At 41.0% G+C, this 21,167-nt stretch overlaps 1 protein-coding gene across 1 annotated transcript in view; it reads right to left on the bottom strand.

The window, feature by feature from the left end:
• Nucleotides 1–21,167, bottom strand: part of mdga1 (MAM domain containing glycosylphosphatidylinositol anchor 1) — a 179,956-nt gene that overhangs the window by 64,552 nt on the left and 94,237 nt on the right. Inside the window, exons 4-5 of the mRNA XM_073464950.1 lie at nucleotides 7,114–7,310; nucleotides 4,811–4,943 (exon numbers count right to left, since the gene is read on the bottom strand). Coding sequence (XP_073321051.1) covers nucleotides 4,811–4,943; nucleotides 7,114–7,310 — 330 coding nt within the window. The remainder of the gene's footprint in view (nucleotides 1–4,810; nucleotides 4,944–7,113; nucleotides 7,311–21,167) is intronic.

The following is a 21,167-nucleotide window of genomic DNA, read 5'->3' as shown; positions in this document are numbered from 1 at the left end:
TTATTGCAGATTGCCCATTGATCCTCAACTTTTCAAGGGGGAATTTGTACGCTATAGGCCTTGCCACATATTGATCTCATCATATATATTACACACTTGTACGACTGTCATATTATTGTGAAGGTATTGTAGTAAGAGTTACAGTAATCAATAAAAGACTGAATCAACTAGCCGTCGTTCAGATTTACTGGCTGACTCAGTTCTCTCGAAGGTTATAAACGGCTTCAGATCACGGTGCCTGTGTCTTTCTTTCTTTCTTTCAACATACCTGCCACCAGAATTATTCAGGAATGGATTTTATTTTGCAGCATTGTTTATTTTTCTTTGTGAAACAGCATTTTGTCAACAGAACCTGAGATGTAAAATCGTCAGCATTTCCAAATTAGCACCTATCTCGACACGTAGAGCGGCATAATGAAGAGTTTTACAATTTCATCAGAGACATGGCACTTAAACTGTCAGAAAGTCTCTGATGTATATGAAATGTAAATTGTTCTCTAAACCTGACAATTACTGAGAATGTGATAGTTATAAAAAGTCAATTTCACATTTCTCCTCTTTGGTCTTTCTTTGATGTGGAGATGCTCTTTTTTTTCCCTGCACTATTTCACCACAGTGGCTGGACCCATTTACTGCCCATACACCTGGCTGTTTTATTATTTTATGATAAGACCTCTGCAGCAGCCCGCTACTAGAAAAGATTTTGGGTCAGATGAATAATGAAACCTTATGCTACAAGTTTAAAGCTTCAAATAAAATGGCAAAATAAATGTTTGCCTTGTCTTCTTTCTATCTGTTCGCCAGTAAAACTGCAGTAAACAAGTGTCATGTTAGAAAAGTAGCAGGCCACTGTGGTTATGGTGGAAGTCAATCTTGCAATCTCCTGTTTTTCTCCATCCCTTCACACATCCAGGCCTCGTTCCATTAATCCCCCTTCCACCCCTGTACACCACCACTTTAAATAACATGACAAGCTCTGGAGCATTGCCTCCATGTTCTTTTTATGAGAGGCAGGGGAAGAGGATTTGGCCGCCGCTGGCAGTTACTGGAGGGGCAGAAGCCCCGTACTCAAATCCCAGGTTGGGATTATGATATGAAAAATCAATCAATCCCCTTGTTCCAGCGCTGTGAATCGGAGGCCATGACGTAACCTAGTTGGATGAATCTAATCTAAGCAGTGACCGACGCCACAAGGGCAAAACGGAGATCAGTGCAGAATAACAAAATACACTCATTAGATAAATATTACTGAGGATAAAATTTTTTTTAAAAAAGAAGCGACTCAATGTTTATTTTCCTCCTTTGCGATCTCTCTATCTCTATCTCAGTGTCCATCTGTCTCTTTCTCTGCCTCTCTCTTCCTCCCTCTGCTCTCTGTGTGTCTAGTTCGCTCTCTCTGTTCTCTATCTCTTTCTTTTCCCCATCTGTTGCTCTGGTTATTTTGGAGATCTGAGTCTAGAGATGTGATTTTCTCTGATAACATCTGCATGTTTACACTTGTCTGAAAAGCAGTGTTATTTGAACCTATATTACTTTAGTCCCACAACGCCTCTTTTTCATTTTTCTAATAATCATTTATGAGATTTTACAGAGTAATGCTAGCATTAAAAAAAAAGAACATTTTCGAAGGGAGAAGTTCACTTTTAGAAATGATTTTGAATAAGACTGATCACAGTTCTGGACAGTATCAGAGGCAGTTCCCGACAATTTTCTGGTTTGATGGCCGTATACCATGATGGGAAGCGTGTGCTAGGTTAAGGTGTGTTAAGGTTTGGTCAGTAGCCTTCAGTTTCAAATGATGATGCTTTGCTTACTATTGTAGCATTAGTTTTCATGTGAATGGCGGTCAAGTTAGCATTATTACATATGCAATGTTCGCTGACAAACATACAGCATATTATTAACCTGACACGCCAGAGGATGTGTTTCACAAAAGGGTTAATTTCACGAATCCATCTGGGAGGGAGGCGTTGGACACAGTTCGGAAAAAGGGCAGGCACTTTAAAAAAATACTTGGAAGGTGATTGGATGAACCACCTGTCTGGAACCATCTATCACAGGCTAACAAATCAGTAGGAGAAACATCTTTTCCATCAAGAAAAGCCTTCAGTGCCGTGCTTTGCTCTTCTTTGACTAAAGAAATGTTGTCCAGTTCTGATAAAACTGCTGCTACGTAAAATTAAACTTCATACATAACGTTACTTAAAATCAAAATCCATTTTGACTTTTGCATATGACTTCTTTTCTTCTATAAACTACTGCGCTGGAGAGGAGAAGAAGTGACATCAGTTGGGTACCTACAGCGTAGGGAGTGAGAACAGGCTGGAAAAGATAAGGACATAATGTGACGTTTAGGGCAATGGCTGTATGGCTGTTAGCGCAGCTGGTAACCTGGCTCTTATTTCGAAGAGATGTGTGAAGGCAATGGAGAAAAAAAAAAAAGAGAAGAAAAATAATTCACACATAGAAACACAGACACTAAGCAGTGTGTTTTCTGTCACTCTGTGAGGCTGTGTGGTCCAGACAGATTGGCTGTTCTGGCAAGTCTCTGAGCCCGTATGCCAGCATCAAGCGCACTCTTATTGTTATCATGGCAGTGGTTCTGTGTGTTAGTGTGTGTGTGTGTGTGTGTGTGTGTGTGTGTGTGTGTGTTGACAGAGGTGTGTGGATACAATCGATCTCAGGCACAGGAGTCTGAGAGCGAAGGACAGGAAAGAATGAGAGTGAAGAGCACCCATCACTACAGCTTGAGCAGTCTCCTCTTCCTTTTTCTTTGGAACAACCCTTTATAATGTATTAATTTGAAGGTCAATGACTCAAAAATGAGCTCACTGGCACAAGGGATAATGTAATTTTACACTTTCTGGGTAAAATAAACATACAAAAGCCAGTCGTGTGTTAGCCTTCCCCCACATGTTTTAGCATCTTTATGTTTCTGTTTCCATTTGGTCACTCTGTTAAAAGCATCTCTCACATCATAATCCAACATTTATCATCTCTGTTCTAATCAACAGCACATCTGTGAGCCAGGAAACATTCACCTGAAGCTGATTCATTAGCGTCACTCTGTTTTCCGGAGTATTTCGGCACGCTGTGTCCATCTCTCATTTTCTGTCTGATTCCACTCTCAGCCTTTAATTTCCTCCTCTATCTATATCTGTCTGCAGCCACATCTTTCTCCACTCAGAGGTGTGAAACTCTGTTTCGTCTCCTCTTAACTTTATCACAGAGTTTGGTCTTTGAGGGTGTTTTTTTTTTTTTTATCTTCCCCACCTTCAGCTCACTTTAGAAGACTCCTGGGGAACTTTATGTCTTATCTGAAAGAGGCCCTATTGCTCAATTGATAACCTCTCCTTCAGTTCAAAGTCTGTAAATAAAAAGTAAAAGTAAAAAGTCATGGACACTTGTGGCCATCATAAAACACATAGAAAAAAACTTTTATCTCTTTCCTCTTTAGTGCGAGACTGAGATATCATACAGAGCAAACATTAATGCACTTAAAAAGATCATTTTTGTTTCCTGAAACTATATTTACTAATGTACACATAATTTAAATTAACATTTATATATGATCTTTTTGAAACAAATAGGAGACCGAGCTTTAAATGTATGTTCTTCCTGACCTGTGATCTCACAGGAGTATGAATCCACCTCTTTGCTGTGTTTGAATTTTTACCCACTGTCCATGTAAATATCTTTTTGTGCCTCTTGGGCATAATTGTCGCTAAATTAATATATAGTAATGTCAAAGGTTATGTGTAGGATCTGATATGTCAATATTTTCTTACTCATTTGACCGATTGTAGGTTGACTATTTCGTAAACGCTTAATAATTGCCTGTGCATTATCAAAGGAGACAATTTCATTTTAGATTACTGGTTTACGTGCTTTAATGCTCAAAAAACACATCAGTTTCCTTATGCTGTCCAGTGCTGCAGCACTGTATTCACCATCCATTCAGCCCCACTGACCATAAGAAAGACTGGATAAAGACCGGAAGCCTGAAATCTTCAAACGTATAGAAAAACAAGCGTGTTTGGATGATCCAAATTAATACACTAACACCACTGAGAGGAATTAAATATAACTGATTACAGGTTTAAAAATCACACAAAATGCTATTTAGCATACATTCAGGCTGGCGGGCATGAGGCAAGAAGAGAGGAGACTAAAAGAGAAAATAAAGGCAACAGAACAAGAATAAAAATCTGCACCAGCACGAGGCTTTCCCTTGTGGTGTATCAGTCTATCAGGGTTGTCAACTGCAACGATGTTGTCCTAAGTAACAGAGTTGCCGGGCGATGGCGTGCAGACGGACAGAGGGGTAGACTGAATTGAAGATAACAGAGAGTGTGACAACTGAATTACAGCTGACGGCCCTGACATGAGATCGCAGCGATAGAAAAAAAACAAGACAGACAGACAATGGGAGGCAGGCGAGGAGACGCAGAGGCTGAGAGAAAATCTGAGTGGAAAGAAGGGCAGAGGAAAAACCCATGCAAAGAAAGGAAAGGAAGAGACAAGGAAAGATTACAGGATGTGAGAAAATGAGATGATGAAAGGAGAATGCCTACTCCTGCTCAGGTAAAAACGGGAGACGTTTTAACAATGAGAGAAAGAGACAGAGAGCAAGAGACTCCTGAGCAGAGACACAACGAGCACGCAGAGAAAAGTCAGACGAGACGGGAGAAGCGAAGAAAGAGAAAGACGGAGCAAAAGGCAAAGCGAGAAATTGATAGCGAAGGACAAAAAAGCTTGGCTTTGTGAAGGCACACGGCAGCTTTATAAGCATTTGTGCAAAAAAACTCACTTGTGGCGTTTGTGAGCCTGAAGGTGACCGACTTGTCTTCGATGTTGCACACATTGCGGACGGAAACCTGGCAGGTGTAATCGGCAAAGTCCTTGGGTCGAAGGTTTTTCAGCTTCAGCACCTTGGTCTCACCCTAGATGGGGCAAAACACACACGACAGCATCATGCTAAAAGACTTAATTCTTCAAAAATATTTTACCGCAGAATCACTTATGCGGTTATCATGAAAGACACATAAACATCAATCCAATAATAGATCAAAAACAAGCACATTTCCATTGCAGAGCACATAACATTACATCAGTGAGAAAGCTCCGAGCTTTTTATTCTAGTCTGTTCTAAACTGGGTTGTAATCTTGTGCAAAAGTCACTTCAATTTTTGATGAGCCGCAGTGTGGTAAACAGGGTCAGAAAACACACACATACACACAGACGCACGCTCGCCGAACACAAACACATACTGTGTTTGTAGGTCTGACATGCCCTGATTATCAACTGAAGCGTCTCCAATCATATAAAGTAATACGAATGATGAATTTCAAACGGCTTTCACATGAGACCATTACCCAAATGAAACTGATCTGATTGACAGCTCAAAGAGCGAAATCCCTCCTCCCTCTCCCGGACCATTCATGAAACAATGTCTCTTACTACTCCAGCAGCTGTGTCTCTAATGTAGGCAAGTCCAAACTCTCTTGGACACGCAGGAACAGTTCTCACATCTCTTTCAACATCACTTGTGATTTTTCAGATCAAGACTCTGTGTGTGATGCTGTATAACTGCCTGTCTGCTACAGTAGGTGATGGGCTAACAGTGTCTGAGGCAGCCGTGGGAAGAGCTCCGCTGGCTGGCTAATTGAACTCAAGGGGCTCTGCTTTGTGGCTGACTGATGCTTTGGTAAGTGGAGAAAAATGGAGCAGTTGTGTTGGTGCAACAGGCGCTCAGGCTTGGCGATCAGGCTTAGGGACTGTTTGTTTTTGTTATTTGGCTAACTTACTGGCTAATGCTGTTAAACTGATCAAATAACAGATGGACGGACTGGATGGTCAGCTATTTTCCCTCGTCTGTGAACTCACACACACAGCTTTAATATTAGATCATGAGTTAAATGTGGAGCCTGTGGACCATCGGCTATACCGCATAGTTAAAAATAAAAAGTATGTATTTCATTATACAAGAAATATTACTGTATTAGTGTCTGGTCTGTAGAAAATTTCAGTCACTTGTCAACTGACATATAATCTGGTCACCATAATAAAATGATAACGTTTCTGCAAACCACTGATGCATTCATGTTTGTATGTTAACATTTTTTTAAATACACGTGTCATATCACATTCACATTGCATTCTCATGACCTGAGGTGGTCAGATATTGGGAGGTGGTGGGGATGTTGTTGGATTTACTGCAAGGCAAGAAGGCACAGTTCACATGTGAGTGTGAAGCCTGACACCCCTTGATATTTTTGAGGAGATCCTTGGGCAATCTCCAGCCATGTTTGATGACATATTTTTGACAGAAAGTCGGGAGATCTCAGGCCGTGTTTGTGATGACCAAAAGTGGCTTTTGTACCTAGACCTCACCAGATCATTAGCACATTGTCACAACATTAAACTGAAAATCAAACATAGAGTTGCGTTATAAAGAAATTTAAACTTTCACCATAACGAATTAGATCTTGATGGTCAAAGGTCAAGGTCATGTTTGGCCACCACTCAACAATTCATATGATAATGTCAAAATTCACACAAATGTCTACAAGGATTAACGTACAAAATGATGACATTTTATAACCGATAATTCAGAAGGTCAACCTCACCGTGAAATCATAATATTGTGCAAAAAATGTTTGTGCCATTATTCAACGTCATATTTCAGGAACAGCAACCTGGCTGGTGTGCGGAGGCATACAACCCTGAGGTTTTTTAGGGTGATTATGTTCGTAATGTGACATAATCTTGAATAAAGACTTGGTTGGGGTTGATAAATTTAGGCTTAAGCCATCGAACAATTGCTCTCCGGGGGGTTCAGTGAACAGTTGAATAGCTTCCTGCCACCAGTAGTCTTCATGTGAGCACTAAATGTTAGAAGAAATGGCAGGAAAAGAAAAAAAAAACTAGATGAAAGCAAGAGAGGTTTAAAGTGAAAGATTTTCCGATGAGACGAGAATAAAACTTGAGCAGACGAAGATAGGATTCAGCGGGGGGGACTCGGCGAGGCACTTCTTAAAGAGAAAGGCAGAAAGCGAGGAGTGACTGCGCACCTGGCAGCGTGTCTGTGCTGTGCATGTGTTCATGTGTACCTGAGTGTAAAGCGGTTCGTAGATGTCCACTCCGTTGTCCTTGCTCTGTTCAATGAGCGTGTTCCCACGTTTCCAGATGAATCGTGCGGGAGGGTTGGAGTTGACGGTGCAGCGCAGGAACACCGTCTTCTCCTGGTAGTAACTGCCGCGCACATCGCTGATGGTCTGGTGCACCGTCAGAACTGGTGTGTCGAGGTCTGCAAGACACAGCCGAGGAAAATAAAAACACAAAGACTCAGATTTGCTGCGAGGGGTGAGAATATTGCTAATCGCACCCCAGAAGCTTGTTCATTAAAGCCTCATCGCGCCACAGAAGTGAACGACAAGGAAAAGCACAAGGTACACTTTTAAAGGAGTACAAATTCTTATGTGTAGTTTAAATAACATTCCTCTCTGCATGATGTTGTCGTCTTTTTTTGGTTCAAAACACTGGCAATATTGTGTGTGGCAGCGGAGGGACTTGGTAACTGGGACACAACTGTAAATAATGGTAAACAAGTGCTGTTTGTTGGCTGAACTGCCCACTCAAACTGACCAAAAACGTCCAAACAGTCGTCTATTGATCATCGCATCTAACGAGAACACACGTCCAAACAATCTGTGCGTTTCGCAATTTTCCCTCTCTCGCTGCTTCTCTCACACACTAGTTTTATACATTTTTCCTGTCATTTTTATCTCTTTCCCCCCACTTGCCTTCGTCTCCCCCTACACATTTCCTCCATGGGAGTGTCATCTCCCTTTTCCTCCACTCGATAGGATTTCAGCTGCTGTCATGAGCATGGAGGCTGCTCCCCCTGGTTTCTGCCATCTCTCCAAACCTCACTGCCACTTTCACTCTTCATCACCAACCCTCCCTCTCTATCCCCTCCTCCTCCTCCTCCTCGCTCCTTGCCTCTATCTCTTACAGGGCAGGGTTGTGTGTGTGTGTAATCCCGATTATTTGCACCCTAATTGGACTGTTGCGGACTTCAAACGTCACGGAAACAATTTCTGCCAAGACCAGGGCAGCCTTTTCCTCCCTGCTCCTGCCTCTCCATTTCACGTCTCCCCTTCCCTATCACCTCCTTTTTTTTTTCTTCTCTGCCCTGGTCCCTCACTTCCTTTCTCCTGTAGAAAAACCCGCTGTATGCTATCGACAACGCATACCGCTATAGAAAAGAGGTGAGATGGGAGTGTCACTCTTATGTTCTTTCATCACCATCAGCTGTGACTGCAGCCCGGCCCACATGATGGATGGAGTTGTATTTAATACCTCTTTGGTTGAAATGTTTGAGAGTGTTGTTGAAAAGGGCACGGCTGTCTCATGAGGGCTGTGTCACAAACACTGGCACATGTATACACACACGCACTCACATCTGGATAGAAATCAAAGCGTGTGCAGCCTTAGCACAGAATCAGAGCAGCTTTAACTCTTTTAGGTGGTTTTTGTGACTGACTCCACAATATAGCTTTGTATTTCAAACGAACAGTGAGTCACAGGGTTATGAAAAGGTTTGCACTTAAATAAAATGTAAAATGTGCAGAAACCTTTTAATGGGAAGGAAGGTTTGAGACCGTTACTTGTTACTACAGATGTTTCATTAAATTATCTTCAAAAAAGCTTAAAAACACAAAATCAAAGTGGATTTTTAAAATTTGTATCCCGCCGTGCTGGGTTCAGCCGTGGCCGGAGGCATTATGATTTTGGGTTGTCGGTCGGTCCCATTCTTGTGAACACGGTATCTCCAACGCATGTAGGGAATTTCTTCAGATTTGGTACAGATGTCCACTACGACTGGAGGGCCATGTGATTAGATTTTTAGTGGCCAAAGGTCAAAGGTCATCATGTGGCATTATGGCGCCCCCATTAGCGTGAACGCGATATCTCAGAAAACGCCTCAAGGGACTTTCTTCAAATATGGTACAAATGTCCAATATGACTCAAGGATGAAGTGATTAGAATTAGAAGGTCAAAGGTCACAAAACACATTTTTGGACATAACTCAAGGATTTCTCTATAATTACACCAACAGTCCACATACAGATGTCTAATAGGATGAAATGAATTATGACATTTGATATCCAAAAGGTCAGAGGTTAAATGCACTGTTACATCATAATATTCTGCAAAAAATATCCTGGCCATTGTTCAACACCGAAATTTGGGAACAGCAACTTGACTGGTGCGCGGAGGCATACAGCTGCGATGCGGTGATTCTAGTTTGGAGGGATTTAATGTCACCTCTGTACCTACGCTGTGATACCTGCGCATAAAAACAATAGAAAAACAGATCAGACCTTGCAATGGCCAGCATAACTGCATTGAAAAGCTAAGATGACATCTTTAAAATGTTATAAAACGGGATAAATAAACATGACAGTCATTATTTGTCTAAAAAATTCTAAATTTGAAAAGATGAATTTGAGCTTCATACACTGCGTCTAGCCTGGTTAAGCTGCTTACTCGCATGCGGCGAAATATTTTGTGTCTCTGTTATTTGAGATTTTCTCAGTGATTCACTTCTCTCCTTTGTAAAGTGCTCACCTGTTTCCATCCCTTTCATCTCCCCGCGGACACCCTCATTTATAAAACGACAACCCACAGATTGGGACAAAAGGCCCAGCAGGAAACGAGACAGTGAGGCAGCACAACCAGTCTCTCTAAAAGCCTCTGCCAGCAACAGGCCATCAAACCTGGGTAGCTATCAAAGATATCAGGCTCTTGGTCCTGCCACGTGTGCATGTGTGTGTGAAAGAGATCTGGCAAAAGAGCAGGCACCTTTGTATACTTCAATTTGTGAATATGTGCATGAATACGCGGGCTTGTTTTTGTATTTGTCCAAAACTGGCACAGGATTTCTGTATGATTTTCACAGATCATTTGCAGCGCAGGGGGAATCCGAGCTGACTAATGCCGGGGTAGTATGTGAGAGAGAGAGAGAGAGAGAGAGGGTGAGTGAAAGTGACTATCTGCTGTCATTCTGTCTGTTTTGTGACACTATGACTGTGGAGAAAGGGGAATGTGACAGATTGACGCTGACAGACACAGATAGACACAAGTAGATTGTCAAGACCATCACATAACCGTAAATGGACAAACACTGTAGAGTCACTCACACATCCACATCATATGTTCATATACAGTCGAGAAGATTCTGATAGCATAACTAGCATATTATATGGTAAACATAACTCACCTATACTGCCAGTATCATCACAGTCTGATGAACAAAATCATCCTACTGGAGCACAAAAAGTATGTCCCTACTGGACTTAACTTTCAAAATTCTCTTACGTGGATGAAACAATGCCAGTGCTTTTACGGCCTTTTTTTTTACCTGACCATTGTGTTGTTAAAGCTTTTATAATCCAGTGTCCCGGGGGGTGTCTAACTTTCCTCAGTTTGGGCCCTTAGGTAAATAGAGACACAGGACGAAACTGCAAGTGTACAGAAATACAATATGAAACTTTAATGAAGCTTCTGATTTCCCCAAAGTCCTGCCTTTGCACACAGCTTAGATCAATTGCACTGTGCTGCTTTTGTTAGCCACAGCTTTTAATTTACATCTATGCATCCAAATTTGAAGCTGCACTGGGGCTCTGGCATTGTTTTCCGCTTAGACACCACACAGCGGTGCTGACACTAAGACATTTTAGTTCTCCCTTAGAGTGTGGCCATTAGATTGGATGAATAGCCGTGGATAAAGCACAAGATCACATATCTTTTGAGAACTTAAACCTGCAGTGTGGGACTTTAACACATAAATGACTGTCCACACAATGCTGATTAAGCCCATCACTGGCGGATAAATCTGTCTGTATTTCGCAGGATATTGAAGTTATTAAACCTGGAATCTGTGGAGAATTTCCCACGCTGCAGCGATGCGTTTTACATCATTTTACAAAACTGAAACTGACGGAGCAAATGGAGTATGGCGGAGGCTACGGTGTCAAAAGCATGTCGATAGTTTGTGTAAGTACTCTCACTGCCAGCAGGGGGACACAAAAGTTCTGCACTGTGTAATACAATGTGATAAGAAGTGGCACCTGTCCTCTCCAGCCCAAAGCTAATGACACTATCTAATTATTTCTGATTTATGTCTGTCCATTAAGACAACACCTTCCTGACAAACCTGGATTATATCCTGTTTTAAATTTTGTTTTTGATTTTGTAGTATTAAGGAGATTTTGAAGGGAGATTTGTCTTTTAATTAAAACAAAACAACAAATGCTACTTTTCAAATGAGCTGAATTATCAATGAATAAAAAATGTGGATTTATTGATGTTTGTATTGTGTTGTTTATTAATTATTATTATATAATTATTTTAATTTTGTTGGTACTGTGATTGAATATGTAGCCTGTAGATCTGGTGCGTCATTGTATGTGGGCCTGCACCCATCCAATTGTAAAAGTGGTGCATCCTTAAAGACCAGGAGAACACACACTTTCCTTACGTTTACTTTTAATTCAGAGGCAACATTATGTTACTTTTTAACCTTATAATAACACCCCGAAAATCATTTTGATGGTACAGTGTCTTGTAATAGGTTGAATAGTGTCTCTGTCTCAGCCACTCCGCCCCCCTATCACTTGTTCCTGCACTGTGTAACTTCAGTGAGAGGGTAGGATCACAGCGTTACATACATGTTTACTTCAAAATACAAGTTTTTAACACACAACGTTGTCATGACGTGATGAGTTTTGTTTTCAGTTAGCACCTACAATACATCTGACAAATTGATACAGACCTGGGATTTGTATTTACTACGGAGGTGTTGGTAGGGGGCGCCAAATCGCACAAAATGCCAATTTCTTCACAATGTTGCCTTAAATACAACATAAAGAATACAATTGTTTCATTTCCTAAAAAAAAGAAATAGAAAGCATTCATTAGGCTGTCGTGATAGAAGTCTGGACCAATCACAACAGGCCATTTTACGTTGAACAAGCCCTGCAGCCCACACACGAATGTATGTGGGCTGCATGTATGGAAGTTGTCACTGTCTAATTTCAGCTGAAGATACCTTGTCTGTACAGGCCTATTGCTTTGAAAAGATAAAAACAGTTTCTTAAGCTTATGCATTGACAGCGTGGTTCACCACTTTCTCTCTCTCTCGTTAAAAGTCAATCTAGCTCACCCAGCAGTCGATCTCTCTCCCTCTTTCTTTCTCCCTGCAATCAACTCAAACAAATGATAACCCAGGCACATCATTCAAACAAGAGGGTATTTCCTTAATTAGTATTAAAATGTCAGTGTTCTGAATGAATGGAAAATAAAAAAAATAAAAATAATCATGAAAGATATGACACTGTTTCAGTTCCGTACGATTAAAGCAATTTACCTGCGTGTGGCGCTTGTTATAAATATAAACTGTCATGGGTAAATAATAAACTGCATTGAACATGTTTTAGAAAAAAAAAGTTTAGAAAGTTGCATCATCAACCAGACTCACTAGTTGCCTTCCACAGCACATCATTTCTGTTCCAGCGAGACTGGAAACTGAAAAGAAGGCACACAGTATAAACATCTGTAATTGAAAGGCTCAGCCAAATTTACCATACAAAGTTGAAATCCTGGTGCTGTGCCTGATTTAGATATGTGGCAAACTGAGTTTGCAGTTAAGAATTAAAGCACAATATACAAAGCAACTTACTAGAAGTACTTGGCCAGCGATCTTTTCACTTACTCACAGATTTTCCTTTCTGGGCATTTGAGCTTCCTTTATTATCGACAGTATATTGGGAGAGATGGGAAAACCATGGGATAAAAATATTACTGGAACAATATCAAAAACAGAACACGTCCCACACTGGATTGAAATCTACAAGGTTACCTCGACAACCTGAATCCTTGGATATTATTTTTAACCTGGACTCAGACAGCAGGAAAAAAAAAAAAACAGCTGGAAACTGTAAAACTGGAACGTCTATAAAAACCGTCACCTTATCTTCTGTCATTTTAGCTCTTTAACATTTACATAATGGCAAACACCTTCCGTTAAAATCATGAATAAATTTTGCTTCACTTCATTTAAATTTTTTTGATAAAGAAAATAAGAAATAAGGCATATCTCTGGCACGCTGTCTTATCTGGCTGACACAAATTAATTCAAGAGGGGGCAATTCAACACTGTGATTCATACAGTCTTGATCAGGCAACCAGTTGGACCAGCTGCCTGTTAATGCAATCAATGCAAGTGTTTTACTTCTCTTTGTTCTGAATATTTCCGGGTCCCAGTTCATCTCAATTATATTACAAACTGAAACAAACTGCTATAAATTTACCAACTTGTTTGTGGTAGAGGATTTTACAATTTCGGTCAGGTTTTCCAATTACGTTTGCTCTTGAAATAATGTTTGTTGTTTTAATCCAAATTTCAGGGCAAACTAACAAGCAGACCGAAGCGTCCCCCATACAGACAGTGTTTGCTTGTTATCAGAGGCATCAGATGATCAGACGTGTGATGAGAATTACAAATGCTGGACATAGAGCGACTACGCTGCCGGCAAATAGAATAAACCCAGTAGAAGAAATGCATGGCAACAGCAAAACAACCCCTTTATTCTGTATTGACCAGCAGAGCTTTCCTAGAGTTCATCTGCTATAATTTAAAAATGATTTCACAACCTGTTCCAGATCTCTTCGCCCTGCGCGATAGATTAAATCTTGAGTGACGGCGTGCAAGACATAAAACAGACAGTGATTTCATTTGAGTCGTATGCATGCACGGTTTCTTTTATAGACTCAGCAATATGCCTGAACGTCGTCAGTTCATCACAATCACAATTTGAAAAACCCTTGGAAATAACCTGAGTTGCCATGGCAATGATGGAAACAGAGATTTACTCAGAAGCAATCCATGTGAGCGGTCAGGGTTGACCGAGTGTGTTTTTGTAACAAGTTGACCTCTGCTGGGTGCTCTCCCCTGCAGGAGGACGCCCCGGACTCCAAATCCTCTTTGATTTCCAATAACATGTCCTGTACTCTAATGGCTCTCTAGGAGTAGACGGCCATTAGGGGACCAAAGAGAAGATGACAGGTTCAATTGAGTGTGAGCGTGCGATGGAGGAGAATAAGGTGGTGGTGTGGTGTGTGGATGTGATTGTGTGAGTAAGGATAGCTCTGTTTACGACTGTACAACACGGTGTTATCCCCGATAAACAGGACCATAATCATTGTAATTCACAGAAGGTCGCTGCAGAATCCATTATCAATTTGCTGAATAATACGTGGGAAAGAAACAGTGCACGTATAAGGTAGAGAACTGAAGAGGGAGGGAGAGGCTGAAACACTGTATTCACCCTAATCAGATGGGATATAGGTATTTTCTATTCAACACAGCGCAATAGGGGCTGCTACCTTGGACGCTGAGCACAAGGCTGACCACGTTGGTGGATTCAGAATGCAGTTTCTGTTGCGAAACCCTGATGAGTTTTGACACTCAATTACCGCTTTGCTTTGTTTCTGTTTGCTAGCATTTCAAGAAACTGCATGACAAAAAATAACAAGACTGAGAGTGCATGCTTATACTGGAATATTGATTGATTACCAATTCAGCATCAGAGCAGTTTCGTACATTTACACAGCGTGGTTTGACTAATCTGAGCACAACGTAAATACAGAATGCACATGTTCAAGAAACATTTGTGTCACGAAGGCTGTTCCAGTGCTCTTATTTCTGCTCTGAGTCATGAGTGAGGATACACAAAACCAGCCTTCGCAAGAGTCTTTCAAAAGACTGACCAATCTATCCAAAGCACCTGTTTTTTCTATTAACCTGCAACGCACAGGACTTAAAGGATCTGCCGACAACGCCTTAGGTCCACTGTGGATCAGACTTGTTCAGCACATCCCACAGATGCTCGATTGGATTGGGATCTAGAGCTTTTTTCCACATTCCTCAGGGTTTTGCTGGGGGTCTCACTGCCATCAGGAAGTGGCGTTTTAATGAGGGCGGTGTACTTGTGCTCTAATGGTGTTGGGTTGATGGTGCGTGTCAGGTGGCATCCACAGGAAAGCCAGGACCCAAGGTTTCCCAGAAGAGCATGGGAACGTAATGAGATGATTGACGTTTTTCACTTTGTCTGTTGGTCCTTTAATTGGCCTGTGGACTTTTAGCTAATTTGAGGATATTTAAAGATGCAGCTATGCAGCCACACTATTCTTATTATCAGCATGTTTGAACAGTATTGGTTAAAAAGTAAAAGGCAGCGTTTTTGGACGGCTTATTACTGTATGCGATGGACGTTTGGACCTGATCAAAACCGGTGCAATAACAGCTGAAAAGCCCCAAACAATATTGAGATGATCAGTTAGAAAACAGTCAGAAATCCGTTTCTATAGACGGTGTAGTCCCAACATATTTCAGTCTGCAGTAATAAGCAATCAAAAACAGAACAACTAACTCTGTCCATCTTTTTTTTTCCTAACGCACACACACGTGTACATTGAAAACACATTATTATAGGCTATCGACCACACACACACTCACAGAGAGAAAAGCTTGTGCATACAGAGAGGCACAAACAGAGGCAGACTTGCCGTTTGATCCAGCTTCGCGTCTCGTCAATTATTCAGCATTCTGCTCATAGACATCGCCTTAAAGACGGCATAAAACATGCACGAGGCCCACATTTGGAAATAACGAGAACATTGCCTGTGTTTAAAATGCAATGTTGAGAAGTAAAGATTGATTTAGGCTGACTTTCTCTGCTCCGTTTCTTTAAGTATACCAACAAAAATTGCCAGTCTTTTGTTTTTTTCTCCTCACAAATCACAGGACTGTGTCTCTCTCTCTCTTTACTGATCCCTCAGATATTAGCCAAAAACAAATGATAGAAGACAGGAGAAGAGATGAAACAACAGTGGCAAGACTATTCCAGCCTCCTTATTACTGTGTTCTATGTATTAAATCTGCAATGGATTCTTGATGCAGTGAAAACAGCAATGTGATTGTGTGAAGTATGTTCCCGGCCCTTTACAGGAGAAATGACTATTGAGGCAAACAGAGTTTGTTTTTTTTTAGGAAAAAGAGCAGAATGATGAGAGAATGAGAGAAGAAGATGAAGAAACATAGACAGAGGTGCTGACATGAAATAACAGACAGACACAGAGAATAAAGAGGAGGAAGCAGAGGGATGTGGCCCGAAAAATGTAGTCAAAAATGAAATGAGTGAATCCAGCTCCTTGTATTAGCCCAATATCAAGACACTATCATAGAAGAATTACTGATAAACTAGTCCTAGCCAAACCTCCACAGCACTGAAATAGTTCTTCATTACCTATGCAAATAAGTGTGTGTGTGTGTGTGTGTGTGTGTGTGTGTGTGTGTGCGTGCGTGCGTGCGTGCGTGTGTGTGTGTGTGCCGGCTACCTTCCGGTTTAGCGCCCGGCTAACTTGAATGGGGATAAAATGGTTTAATTGTGCAGCTTTTCTAGTCTAGAAACAAGTCATTTTGCGGGGTTAGCAGCCGTTTCACAGCTCCTTCTCCTCTCACAATGTAAGCATATGGGAAAAAGACTTTTTGGGCCCCAGTCCATCACATGCTGTTGTAATTACATGGTTTGGCCACTACGAGATTTGGCTTCCAAAACCTGCTGCTGTTCCTGGGGGCTTGGGCAATACCATCAGTCAACATCCGGCGAGTCAGACTACTGACTAACCTGAGAGCTGTCCTGATCCGATGACCACCTTTCATACATAGCAAACATATATCATTTTATTATTATTATAAACCAAAAGGAGAAGGTAATGACATTCTGTAGATTGTTAAAATAATTAGTTTTACACATGCAGACAGAGAGAGCAGCTACCTTAACACTCTCCTGAGCACACCGGGACTCTTTTTCGCTGTAATCATCTTTCAACTTTCCACATAATTACAAAGAACAAGAAGAACACTGTAGTTTACCTACAAAAGTACACCAGCATCTTGTTCTATGTCCTGTATTGTTAGGTCTAACAGCAAGGCACAGGAAGCCGTGTTAAGAAAAATTACACAATGACTCTTCTCCCAAACTAACACTCATGAAATTGCTGAAAATGGTGCATTTTCGTTGAGCCAGCGCGTTATGTACAAGCCTTAATTATGCTTTTGTCAGCAAAGAGCCTGGGAAATGGTATTAAACATTCATGACGGTGTGACTCTATTATTTTAGGGCCATAAAAGACTAATTTGGGCACGCTTATTTACCCTGAGTGTGACAGTGTAGCTGCACAGCGGTGGTGACAGCAGACAGGGTGTTAAGGGACAAAGACGCATAGTTCACTCACTCAACCTCCGGGCTAAAATAACACATACGCACACAGGAGCAAAAAAAACACGGAAAGACACAGTTATGCAATAATATGGGGAAGCACACTTTACACATACATATGCCTACACGCAGGCAAGCACACACCGCGAAATACACACACAAACTCCTTGAGGCCAAAACAACACATGAATCTCAGATCCCTCGCTGCGACCCCCAAGGGCAAAAACAAGAAAGTCCTTCTGTGTCCCTCTAAGTGCCTTCTGAAGTTATCTATAGGGAGCTGAGAGGATAAAACATGTCCTTCTCATTCCTTCTGGGGTCATATGAATGCCTGGGTCACGGTGAGACAGCTGGGATCCATACACTACTGTGTGAACAATGTCTTGATGGCGGGTTACAGAAAAAAAGAGAATGATGACATCAGGAGTCTGGAAAAAGAAACCGCAGCTTCTTCAACACTTGTGTTAGTATGTATGTATACACACTCAGACAGTTCACACATACACCAATGTGGGGGCACAACCAGGCGACAGATGCATAGTGCCCACACCCTTGGTCTTGGCTTGCTGTATATTTAATTAGCTTTGCGGCATGCAGGGCACTGTGGTCCACAGCAATAGAGTGTATGGAACACACATATAGACACACGCACAGTAATATAGGTTGTTGCTGCTCTTATAATTATCAAATTGTTTGTGTTTTATTGTGTTGTGTTTAGGGACGAACACTAGACTCGGGGGCAATCTGCACAGTGCCTTTATTAAAACAACTCTAGACCACTTCTGCGGATTCCTGCGCTGCTAAAGTGGTATTCTGGCACAACTTCACTTTCATTGTCTTTTGCTCAACAGCGAGACAGTGAAGAAATGAAAAAAGAGCTCAGGAAAACGCAAGATAGGGTCTCATCACCAGTTTCAGTGAGAGGATGGGATAGTTTTTCTCTCTTTCAGTAGTTTTATAAACTGTAAAACCAAATAAAACATGGAATATTAAGTTTATTTTGGGTAAGTCATCTTGTAGCAAGTCATTTTAACAACACACTTCTCCTTCTTTTGATACAGGAAGTACTGACCACCTTCAAAAAGTATTTATCTTCACTCCTTTAGCGCTAACATGGATTTTACCTGTGATATTTTTTTTGGCTTGACTAAGCTGACCTTACAAAGTTGTGGAGGTGACTATAATGTGGAGGGGAAGGGTACTTTGCAGTTCTTAAAGGTGTAAAATATGACCCAAATTCAAAGGTAGCTCCAAAACTATAGGAGGCAGCATATCGCCAGAGAAAACCATTAACTGTTGCTCATTGCTTGCTATTCTTGGCTGTAGCTAGCTATCTAATTAGCTCATGGCACTGTTAGCAGTGGAGCCAGTGGCCCTGCAGAGTTTGTCTAGACCGAGACGTTGCTGCTGGTTGTATTACCAGACATCTGGTTAGCATGCTAACTTAAGTAGACCCAAATCAAATTCGAAACACGGTGTAATAAAACTAAGCCCAGGAAGCTTCACACTGAGGAAGATTTTGAAAATAATCTGAGATGTTTATCAGTCTTAAATTCCATCCATGTAGAATTATGACAGAAAGATGGTAAACAATAATGATAAGTGTGTGGATATCACCTGAATAACTTGTTGACGTATTTGTAGTTAGACTAACAAAAAGAGATGGAACAGTTACTCTGCAATACTGAGCCACAAGCTTTGCTAAGAAAAAACTCAATGCCCCATATTGTCATCCCCTCACAATTAGTTCTTCATGACCTCGGCAAAAGGTATTACCCAATATCTGGCAGGTCAAAGGTTCAGCTGTGCTCAGTGGCAGCTAATAACAAAGCTTACCATAATGCCCTCAAGCAAGACACTGAAAACCCATCTGCTTACTCAATAAATATTTAATAGCCCCAGCTAAATTTTGAGACATCAGAGAGAAAACATTATTAACTTTTTATACCAATTATAGCAATAATTATACGAGCTTACTTAGGGAAATAAATCATCATCATAAATCAGATGTTACATGCTACAATATTTGTGACCCGAGTGGTCCAGTTGTCCCCTCATGAGTCATTAGGGAGTGAGTAATATTTCTATTTGTACAGATGTCTCTGGTCTATATTGCAGTCATATTAACTATTTATGTATTGTGGACGTAGGGGAATTTCACTCATGGTATTTCTGACCTTCAGGAAGCTTTATGGGGTCAAAGGTCACATGAAAGTCTCAGTTTATCGCAGTAATGCAATATTATGAGCTCAGCTGTAGATGCTTGGGTCAGAGCACAATTGAATTTACTTGACAAATACCTCTGATAGACTATATATAAAATACAGCAATGTGCAACAAGGACACTCATAGCTGGCAGAGTGGATAAATGAATATGATTAAATTTGATGAAACGGTGAAATGACACAGCCACTAAAACTCCCATCACAACTCATTACACACACACACAGACAAACGCAAACACACACTTTAGTTGTTACGACTTTACATTGACTTCCATTCTTTTGAACAGCCTTACCCAAACCCAAACCCATTAGGACTATTGGTCCTGACGTGGCCAGTGTTTCTGCCAGAAACAGTCCCCAGAAGGTAACAAAAACTGACACACACACACACACACACAGATGAACACACACACACAAACACGTATTAGCTGGATCTTTGCAGTTGCTCACGCTGTTAACTTTGCTTTATCTGCTAGTCAATACAGTTTCATTACAGGTGTTACAGGTTTAATTGTGTTTCTTGGGGGATAGAAACATCTACAGCTGCCCTTATTTCCTAACGTACTAGTCAGTGACTTTGTTTGTGTAAGTGGGTAAGTTCACAATAACAAAACAGAGTTTGTCAATTCTGAATGTGTGTGCGCCTTACAGAATCTGAGCCACTCTCTTGCAAAAGTCAAACTCCACCTTCTCTCAACCGAAACATAGAAATATGACTTTTCAGGCCACCAATGGGCCTCCGAGTGTTATTTTAGAAACTGCCCACAGCAGAACTCTTCAGAAAGCTTATTAGGCAACACTTTGAGAGAGAATAACCCACCTGCCTGTGGCTGTGATGGTTATTGCCTAGTCTCCAGACTGATTTGTGTGGCACTCTCCACCACCAGCTCTGAATGCATTCAGAAAGTGCTGAGCTGGCTCACTCTTAACAAAATTTAACACCATGGGTTTGTGGTGGTGCACCAACCGGATACCCCTTACAGATTTTTGCTGGGTTTATTTCCTGCCTTCTTTACATTTTTTATCTGTTTGTGTCGCCTCCTGTTTTTCTGTCCCACCGTACTTTCTCTTCAGCGATAGAGGTTATTTCCCCAGGCTGGAACACTTGCAAAGGTTTTGCAGACCTGTTTTGAACTGATTTTGGGTTTGGGAGCAGATGTGCTGTATTATTCACTTGCTATGATTCACTCAGGACTGAGGTTAAAAGCTTTATGTTATTCTGTTGCTGTGTTGGAAAGAAAAATAAAAAATAGTATAAGGAGTATGAGGAGAAACATGTTTTCTAAGCTTCTTTTTTCCAATCTAATTTAAAAAGTTTTCAGTGAAACAGATGGATTCTTACATTCAGTCCAATCAAATGGCACCATCAAAAGAGTCTTCTAATATAGGGGATTTCTTAATAGTATTTAAAAAATATTATGTAACATATACATGTGTAGGCGCTGTGTATATATCATATTATAAAATACGAAGTGCTTCCTGCTGCAGTCAAAAAAAGACCAATGAGTAGCCCTTTCACAGCCAACTCCCTCTGTTCCTTCACAATACATTATTCTCTGTATCTCATTTCTCCTTATTTCTCAGTCTCTG

The sequence above is a fragment of the Pagrus major genome, chromosome 4 (assembly GCF_040436345.1).
Source record: "Pagrus major chromosome 4, Pma_NU_1.0".
Lineage (NCBI taxonomy): Eukaryota > Metazoa > Chordata > Actinopteri > Spariformes > Sparidae > Pagrus > Pagrus major.
Note: the sequence above shows the minus strand (reverse complement) of the source record. Positions and strands in the feature narration are given on the sequence as shown.